At 41.3% G+C, this 10,386-nt stretch overlaps 1 protein-coding gene across 1 annotated transcript in view; it reads left to right on the top strand.

Annotated features, from left to right (window-relative positions):
* Positions 1-222: 222 nt before the first annotated feature.
* ITGB8 (integrin subunit beta 8) overlaps positions 223-10,386 on the top strand; it is a gene marked incomplete at its 5' end in the record, with an annotated part of 43,238 nt that continues 33,074 nt past the window's right edge. Inside the window, one exon of the mRNA XM_082014710.1 lies at positions 223-352. Within this exon, the coding sequence (XP_081870836.1) occupies positions 223-352 (130 nt within the window). The remainder of the gene's footprint in view (positions 353-10,386) is intronic.

Raw genomic sequence — 10,386 nt, 5'->3', positions numbered from 1 at the left:
GGGGGCCGCCCCTCGCGGAGTGCGGGGGCGCGGCGGGCGCTGCCCCTGAGATGCGGCGGCCCGCGCCCGCCCCGCCGCCGCCGCGCGCCCTACCTGTGTCGGGCCCGCCGCCGCCCCTCCCCCGGCCCCGCCGCCGCCCCCGCGGGGGCCGGGACTGAGCGCGCCGCGGCGCCGAGACGCGGCCCCGAGGAGAGGGCGAGGGAGCGGTGCCGGCCGCGGCGCATGATGTGGGTGCCGCTGCTGGCGTGCCTCACCGCGGGGATCGTCTCCGTGCCCAAGTGCCAGCGCGGCCCCGGACCCCTCCTGGGGGCGGCCCGGCTGCTGGCGACCGTGCCGGGACTCTGCCAGCGCCGTAAGTTGCCGAGCTCCCCGGGCTGCTCGCCGTGCCCTCGGCTGGTCGGGTTTGTGGTTGGCTTTGGTTTCCGCGCGTGGGGGCCGTGCGTGGGCGGAGGGTATGCCCAGGCTGGGCGGCTGCCCCCGGGGCACAGCCCCGGCAGCTGGGGCCGCCCGGCGCCGCGGGCACGCACCGCGCCGGCCGGGTCAGGCGGAGGCGGAGAGTACCTGCGGGGAGAGCCGGGCTGGAGCGGGCGGCCCCTGCCCAAACTTCACACTGCTTCAGTACCGCTAGTGCGAGCCCGTGATTTCATTGTCCATCCCGGGGGCGGCCAGCCTTTTCGGAGCCGTGGCAGCTCCCCGGGAGCGTGGGGAGCCCGCCGGGAGTGTCGCACAGCTGGGTGCTGCGGGTCTTGCTTTGCCCCCGCACCTCCTGCAAGCCTCCGAGAAGCGGCACACAGACCCCCCGGGGGGTCACGAACTGCGGACGGACCGTTCTTAGAAATGAAAACACTGTTTTTTTGCATCGTTTCTATGGCATTTAGTGGCACGGTTTAAAATGGATAGAGGTACGGGAAGATTCTCTTTAACGTGGGGTAACGTATACGCTGACAGTTCCCCGGGAGCTGCGGTACTGGGGGGGAGGGGAAAGGCTCTGGAAAATGTGGGTAACACCTGAAATTGTGGAAGGGCTTCCCAAACCCCCGGACATCAGTTTTGATGCATGCAGGGTGAGAGGAGTTTGTGCGAATGTACCTTAGATCGTACAGCTGTTGATCAGACAGAGCTATCAGGTTAGTCAAGTACTTCATAAAGGATCTTATTTAACTAGTAGTGGTCAGAAAAGCAGATCAAGTTGTCAGTCACCTTATTTATTTTTACCCCTTGTGGAATAATTGCATATTCCAAGTTTAAGCCTGGAGTTAATTTTGAATGTTAACATGTAACTTCTAAAAATAAGATTTACAATGGGAACAATGTATTAGTCTTAAGTCCTTTATTGCATATGTGTCAAATTCATGCCTAATTCAGTGGGATTTGCCCAGTGCTATTAAAAACAATGGAATAATTTGTTAACTTTCATAGGATAATTTATTTTGCTTTCTTGGCTTCATATTTTGAATTCAAAACCAAACTAAATGTCAATAGGAAAAATGAAATATAATATTATTAAATTTCTTATGAAACATGACATCTTGTATTTAGTATCCCAGATTCTTTTTCATGCAGTGTAATTGAGTTGAAAGGCTAATTGAAACTTCATGGAGAGGATAGTTCTGTGCCTGAGTGCAGTGTTGTGCTTGCTCATGAGGGTAGCTCCTGGGTATAGACTAGTGCAAGTAATGCATCAGAACAGAATTCCATATGGGAAGATTGTGTATGAAGCTTTTGCACCAAAGGATGCTTGCTCTCTTTGTTGTGCTTGATAGTGAAAATATACATGTGTGATACGTCATGGGTTACGTGTTTATTGTGACAACAGCTCCCAGATTGGGCAGACCGTAACTCTGATAGACCTTGTTTTTTCCTCTTCATCTGAAAGCTCTGCTAATTCATGAAAGCTGTAAGTCACACTGAATTCTTTCCTTCATACATAATCACTTGACAGGCTAGAGACACAGTTGAAGCAAGAAGAGTGTTTTGTTTTCCTTTTCTGACAATGAACACGTGAAATTTTTTATTGTTATTATTATTGCTTTTGTTGTTATGTGCTTTTTACTTTTGGTTGTGATAGCTCTATCAGCCAGAGCAGCACCACCTGGATTCTTTGAACTTCTGCAGGCTGCTCCAAAGAGAGAAAGACTGGGCAGCAGCTCCACGTGCAACTATTTGGCAGCACAGCTTTGTTGAAGCAGCCACTCCTCTTTGCTCCTGCATTGACAGTGCTGGGCATGGAGAAGAGCATCATGCTGTTCCTGTGCCATCAGCAAGTTCAGTCTATTTATGTTCAGAGTTGGCAGAACCTGCATGTCTGTTGCATTGAATGTCCAGTTCTAAAAGAGACTGGAATTAATATGAAATGCACATGGAACTCAAGTTTATTCATTCTTGTTGGAGTACTTGTGGCTCTTCTAATTGAAAAATAGACAGCTTGATGCTACCTGAGGTATTTGTTCTGCAAACTGCAGTTTGAGATGCAAGTTACTGCTTGGGGGTAAGTAAAGGTAGAATTTGGCCCTGGGTTTGGAGTTACAAGGAGCGCAAAGGGAAATCTCACAATGCTGTAAAGTTGCAGGTCCCAAATTAAAGGTTCTGTAAGCTCAGATAAAAAGGTTAGTGTTACCTCCTTCTACAAAGAGTCCCCTGTTCAGTAAGTCTCAGCAAAGGAAATTTGAAGTTCACTAAGCCAACTAAAACAAATACCTGACATAAGAATGGAGCTAGTTCTACAGTGTTTTCTACAGATCCCAAATCTATATTTGAACACTAAAACCTGACAAACTCCTAAAGATGTAAACCACTGAACTGAATAAAAGCTGGATTCCACAGAGCGCTGTGGATGCATTGTGTTAATAAGTTGTGTAAATGCTCAGTGGAGACAGTCAGTTCCCTTGCCTTGTTCAGAAACTAAACTGTTGAAACTCTCTAGTTTTTATCTGCTGTATAAGCACATGGAATATGTAGGGCTTAAATACTAAGGAATGATTAATTGGTCAAGGTTAACAGAGGACATTGGTTCAAATCTCAGCAGTGCCTCAAAAACAGTTTCTACATATATTAAAATTTGTAAACTAAGATATGTGATGCTTTCAGAAGTATCTAGGTAGTCATTCCTGTATGAAGCTCAAGTAAAGAGTCTACTTGTGATGTGCACACCAGGATGGGATGGAGTGAAAATCTTTATCCCTAATTTAAGCATAGGAGAGCAGTCACCCAACAATTCTGTTTTACATAGTCATGGTTGACAGATCTCTTGACCGTCTAAAAGTTGGTATTTTCAGTCTTCTTCAGATTGTCATTTGGAAAGACCAGTTAGGGGTTTTGGAAAAGTAGATGATCTGTGATCACAGCAGGGACAACTGTTAGCTGATTTATCCCAATAGCATGACTTCTGATGCCAAAGACACTCATGAATGTTCCCTCATCTGGGTCTTTGGTGTTTTGCCAGTCTTGTCATGTCAGATTCTTATGTGTGTTCCCTCTAGTTAGAAAGTTTCATAAATCATTACTGTTACTTCTCAAAGGAGTAGGAAAAGTCATTCAAACCACCCATGGAAGAGCTGATTTTGAAGTGAGGTGGTCAGGAAATGTCCCTGCACACACACACAAAATAAAAGCCTCAAATAAATGATACATTATGATAGCTTTCACTGGTGTTTGTCTGTTGATTTGTCTTCTGTGCTGGCCTATTTCCTTTTGGGGCTCAGTGGAAGAAGCTGTGTTGTATGGGATACTCAGCACTCAGACAGTTCTGCTTTTGCTAGGGCTTAAAACAATCCAAGGAGAAGAGTAAATCCGTTTTTAATTTCCTGAGTCTGCGTGTGTGATCTGCTCCCTAGGGGTATTGGACCATCTTCAGGAAAGCCAACCTGGGTGTTTGAGAGGGCTGTAGGTTGCAGTTCTGAGGAACAGCGAGGGGGAGGTTTGTTTATCTGCACATTGCCCAAGGACCATATTATGCCAATAGTATGCATAAATTTGCTTTGCAGATTGTACACTTCTCGTAATCTGTTGCAATTTCATGTCTCTTCAGGGGTTTTATGTGGTAGGGGTTTTTTATTTTATGGTTTTTGCAAGTTGAATGATACTGGTGATTGGGTGTATAGTATTTACAATGTTTCCATGCAACAGATGTTTGAGATGGGATGAGAGTGGGAAAAGAGAGGAGATGGGCAGTTCACCAACTAGAGGAGCAATAGCTGTTGGTGCTCCTGGAAGGTTGGATCTGTGTCATTTAGGACATGCTGTTGCTGAAGGAAGTTGTGAAGGCAGCCTGAAGACTGCATGCAGCAGGAATATTTTGTATAGCAGTTTGAAGACGCAGTAGCTTCTTTTCTGGTCCTTAAACTTTCAAGGGCTGGAGCTGCAATAACTGAGCAAGCGGGAATTATACCCCGTTAGTCAAGAGGCCTGAATGAATAAATTTGATTTTCCATGAAAGTACACCCTAAGTTTAATTTACCTCTCCCAGAGCATCAAAAAGGTGTCAGAATTTGAACTTTATGGAAGTTTAAGAAAATCTTCGTCAAATAAGTCTTCATCTGGTTTTATGTTCAACAAGAGGACATTAAAACATAGATTATATCTGCCTTATACTTCACAAAGTGCATAAATGCTGGTAATATTTTTAAAGTCCCTAGAAAGAACTCATGATGACATGTCCATGTTAACTGTGTCTTGAATTTGGGATAATTTGTATTACTTACTAATCTACAGTAGGAGGTATGAGAAGAGAAACATAAAGTATTATATTTACAAATTGTGTAAATTGACATTGATATTTATCAAGACTTTTTCAGAAAGTCAGATTCATCATGACTGTTTTGGGGAGTAAGTCCTTAGAAGCTAGGAATCTCATTTCTTTGAATAGGCCTGACATAGTAAACATTAGTCATATTGTACAAATAAAATTTACACTATGTACGTGAATTATTTTATTTATCACCAATGTATATTTTAAAAACTACATACAGCAAACTCATACTTTTTTAGTATCAGGATAGGTGTATCTTAGTGATTGGGATTTAATGAGTTCTGTCTGTCAGGGTAAAAAGGACAAGCGGAATGGCTTTGTGTCTTGAGCTTTAAAGTTTGCTCAGTGTTCTTAAAATACATTAATGACATGAAAATCATCTATTTTCAGGAATCATATATGTGAACTATCCTGTGCTTTTACTGTAACTAGTAGTGCAGACATTTTGGTAGAAAACTGGCTTATCCAGTTGAATGTACTGAAAACAAAATTCTGGAGAAGAATATAAATTCCTTTGTGTTAGGAAAACCCACAAAAGTTTATTAAGCAAATTCTTAAGGCCTTGGTGCTTCTCTTTTTACTTATGTCCTCCTTTCCAGCAAAATCTATCTTCAAAGCTCCTGTATGTATCCATTACTAATTGCTGACTTCTGTCTAACCAGTGGAAAGATGTAATACTTCTTTCTGATCTGCTTAAATAGACATAATTTATGATGCACAACATAGGATATGGTCTGTTGTTCTTCTCTAAGCACTTGAACTTTATTAAGGGATTTTTTTTTTTTTTCTTTTGGCAGTTTACATAAATGGACTTAGGCTATTTAGTTTAGCTTTTGGGAAGGAAGTAGGACTCTAATGAATTAGTTCACTGTCCACTGTAATGGAACCTTTCTTCAAGAAGAAAAGTAAGCTTCTTGCCAGCCATTCAGGATTCCCCCTTGTTCTGGTGGCAGAACAAGAATAACCCCTTGAGCAAAATGTGTTTCAGGATGATTGGAATTTACAGCATTAGAAAGCTGCCAAAAAAGCAACTTCTAGCTGAGGCTATATTTGCCTAAATTGAAAAGTTTTCAAAGCTCATAATTGACTTTTTTCTTCATATGTTTCTATGCTTCCCATGACTTCATTGTCATATGCCTGCTATTACCCATGGTGACAGTGATGAGTCTGAAATATTTATAATTATCAAAAGATATTAGGACAGAGATTTTAACTATAATTATTGGAGGTGAGAAATTGTGTAGTTTCAGGTAGGTGGAATGATATTTTTATTTTTCTTCAGGCCCCTTCTCTGCCCCCTCACTTAGGAATTAAGTTGTTAGCAGCAGTATTTCATTAGGTTCAAAACTTGAAAACTTAAGTATTTTTGGTATTTTGCTGCTGTTGTAGCTGTATTATGAATACAGCTGCATGAGGTATGGTGGCATCACAAAAGTAGTCCAAGTCTGATTAAACCAGTAACTGCCCTTTCCAAAATAAATTCTCTTCTCTTCATGGTGTTCAAGTGAATTAGGCTAAGTGAATTCCAGTTGTTCTACTGTACAATTTATTTCCATTTCATCTCTGTAGGGTGACGGGTTAGTACTGTGCTGAGGACAACTTGCTTCTTTCAGATGTGAGCTTCTTGCTGGAAAGCTGAACTAAGATCCCATCTTCTTGAACAAACAGGACTCTCAGGAAATAAGAAAACTTGAGACAGTTTACACTCTGGCACAAATGATGCAAAATGACCTAAATAAAACTAATGACATCAGCAAGCATGCGCTTCCAATCTAAGCAAAACTGTTGGATCACCTTTCACTGTCAGAAATGTGGCATTACTTCAGAACACTAAATAAACCACTACCTGTTTAAAATCTTGAATTTGCATGTTTGAAGGCTGTCCCTTACAGAGCATTTAAACTGCACCTGCAGACCATACACATATGCGAATACTTACTTGCAGAAGCGCAAGCAGAAGCTTGCATTCAAACAGTATGTGTGCGCCAGTGGTTGTCAGTCTGCATATTTTATAGCCTGCGGCTACGTTTTGTGTAATCTTTGCCCCCAAATTATAAAAACCTAACAGGCTTATATAAACCTGAAATAGAGGTTGGCCAGTGTCTGTTCCTAGGCAGGTATGGTTGTGTTTCTTCTTTTTTTTTTTGTTTGTGAACAATGCATGTATCTCCTATTTGAGAAACTAATTTCTCAGTATTCTCTTAGAAGATCTTTGTGTTCATCCATTTTTGATCTATATATTCAGAAAAGCACTGTAGTTTAACTTGACTTTGAAGGACTTTTAATTCAGCTGTTAATGATCAAATAGGATCTTAAGTCTTTTGTGCTGTGTTATCACACTGTTAATTAAAATATGACATCTTACTGTTTCTGCATTCAAAGACCATAAAAGTAACAAAAATAATTTAGAAGAAAATCTCAGAAAGTTTTTACCACGTTCCATTTGTCTCAGGGCCTATAACCATGTTTGAAGATTGAAAAGCTAATTACTGAAATAACAAATACCAAACACTTTGTATTCCAGAAAGCAGTAACATTTTTAAAATAGCCCTGCTGAATAAATGCTCTTCCCAAACTTGTGCACTACATACCACAAGTCCTTAAGGACTGGTGGTATCCTCTCTGATACTAGTCTTAGCTTTTATTTAATGTTCTTAAGGTTTTACCATTGTGAGTGTAAACTATGTATTATGTGCTCCATGTTTTGTTTTAACTCTGGCATGTCTTCCTAATATACACACACGCACAGGTTTTAGTTTGGGGCTTTTGGTTTGTTTCAAATAAAAACTTCTGTAGAAGCACAATTTGATTATCATTTTGTGTTTCAGAATTGAGGGACTGTTTCCATTAGGTTTTCATCTTTGAGAATTATGGTCTGAAATGCAGAGTCAGTTTGTTCCAACTCACAATGTATGCAGATAAAAATAAGTGAAGTGAGCTGTTTGCATTGCTATGGATTAAGAGCTGGTGGATCGGGTGGTCTGTGGTGACACTCCTTGGGAAGAAATAGCTCTGAGCTGTTGCCCATTATCTGCACAACTTCTGGGTTTGCGAATGAAGGCACAGTGCCAGGAAGAGGTAGTGCTCCTCCGGGGCAGAAAGCAACAGTTTGGTGAAGACTAGATATGCAACAGAAGGGTAGATTAGCGAGGCAATGCAGGGTTGAGAGCCTGGTTTGAGGAGGTGGAGCTATAGAAGATGGTGGGAGATAGAGCTTGGGCTTGTCTTTTATTCAAGGTTGAACTTCTTAAACAGGCAAAAAATAGTCATTTATGTCTACCTTTATATTCATCATGACCTCATATCTAGGTAAAGACTTTATAGTATACACAGGAATATACTGACCATTCTAAGTTGTTGATGACTTGCTAGCAGTGCTTACTAATACACAAGAAATTAAATTAGCAATGAAATACGGCAGTAGCCATTCCAGGCTTTGCTCAAGTAGCATGACTGTATCCAAGCTGGCCAACTCCAAGGGAGATTCTAGCAGCTGGAAATGACTAGCATATAATGATTCCCATGCCCATGTTCCCTCCTAGGAAACAAGGGAATTAACACAGCTCTGTGCATCCTGAAGTTCCCTTTAAATCAAGGGATTTAATAAAAAAAGATTTAAGCACTCTGGATCCATGTGCTTTGCATTTTTATTGGTGCAAAGCTGTGCAAACAGGACCATCAAACCTGTGCCATAAAAGCTAATGGCTGTGGGAAATTACTCTCTTCTAAGGATATAATCAGAGTAAATTGTCCTGTATGTTTTTATTTGCAAGAGACAGAATAGGTTGGTTTCAGAAACCAAATAGTCTTTGACTCATTGTTTGCAGGCATGGATTGCATCAACAAAATTTAACCATCTCCCGTAAAAGCAGGAAGTTTCATAGAAAGGAGAGGCTACAAGTAAAGTTGGCTGAGAAACAAAAATTGTGTGTTGTGAAAAATTTCAAGGTTACACTGCTTGTTTTCATTCTGTATTGCGGCTTGGGAAAAAAATCAGTCTGCAGTAGTCAATAGCTTTGTCTCCCACAGTCAAGGTCATGTTTGAGGCTGTGGTTTGAATGCTGTGTTTGTGAGTACTAACTGCTGTACCAGTAGCTATTTTGGGTAGTACCTTTTACAAAATGCTGCTATATGCATCTTTCAGACAAAGCAACAAAATCCTCTCTGTTGAGAGATAGAGAGATATATATATATGAAAATCTTGAGTTTGTATGTATCTGTATGAGGCTTCTGTTCTCCCAAGTTTTCCTCTTGAATGATGTGCAATATTCATATAAGTGATGGAACTTTTCTGAGAGATGAGGCTATCACAGACACATGTAGGCTCAGAGAGGTGTCAGGAGCACCTCCTTGAAGCCCAGGATCTGTATCGTTCTCTAATTATGGAAATCTCCATACACTGCTTGGGAACTCGCATCTCCATGTGCCATTACACGGCAGGCTTTTGGTACATTTGCTGTCCTTCAGTATCAGCTATGACTGTCCTTTTCTGCCAGGCCTTTCCTAATGCTGTGTTGACAGAGGTCTCCCCCTTTTCCTCCTCCCCCTTTGCCTTGTTCAGCTGATATCCAGCATCAGTTCTCTCCAGTGTCGTCACTCACAGCTTGCACAATGTGCAAAAAAGGAAGATCTTGGTTATCTTGCTGCAGTTTGCAAAGGCACAAACTCTCACACCATGAGGCAGCCTGATGCATTACTTTGCATTTTGATGACTTTTTAAATCATTTCTGTAGCTCTTAGTTATGCCCCTCGTGTCCATAAGGTACTGTGATCATATGGTAATGCAGATTAATTGGGAACCCCAAAACTATCAGGAGGGTGTTGGCAGAGTTAGGAATGGGAGCCCATATCAGTCATCAGGACTTGTTCACTAGTGATGTTTTCCACTACATTTATCCAGATGTGCACATATACTTCTTATTTATGTCTTATTTATCTCTCTTATCTTCTCTGTAACCACATTATGGTTTATCTCTTCCAGGATACTCCATTTTTCTTTTTAGGAACACTGTAACACTTTATTAATATTTTCTTTTGAATGACTAGTAGAAAAAGAAGGTCCAGGGTGTTTTTTGGTTTGGGTTTGGTTGGGTTTTTTTCTTGTTTGTTTTAATGGAAAGTTGTTTTTACTTACTTGCCAGGTTTACAGAAGTATTTTTCCAGGGCTCAGGATTTAACGGTGCCAGTCATGTTTTGCACCTTTCTTTTACACATCTTCTTTTTCTTAGCAAACACATGTTTCTCTTGCATGCTGAGTTTTAGTTTACTGCTGCTTCTCTTGCTGATAAATGATATTTTCAAATCACTGTACAGCTTAGCTCCTGTCTGAATAGTGAAATTGAAGTGGACAACCATTGATGGAGAAGTGAAACCAATTAACAAATCCAGTATGTAATAGAAAAAAGGGAGAGGGAAGAAAAGTTGTCTGGTATTTTTTGCTCAAGTAATCTTAGGAATTTATTAGAAAGCATCATAGATGTACAATATTCAAGTTGAAATCTCCTTTTCTGTGCAAGGGTGAGTACCTCTTAAAGCTGATTTTGAGGCATACCTTGTAGCTCTCTTGGAAAAAGTGATGGTGTCAAAGCATGTTTCTAAAGCACTGCATTGTGCACAAAGGGTAGAGAGAATTAGTGCTT

Source organism: Phaethon aethereus (genome assembly GCF_964289735.1).
Source record: "Phaethon aethereus genome assembly, chromosome: 2".
In the NCBI taxonomy this organism is placed as follows: Eukaryota; Metazoa; Chordata; class Aves; order Phaethontiformes; family Phaethontidae; genus Phaethon; species Phaethon aethereus.
Note: the sequence above shows the minus strand (reverse complement) of the source record. Positions and strands in the feature narration are given on the sequence as shown.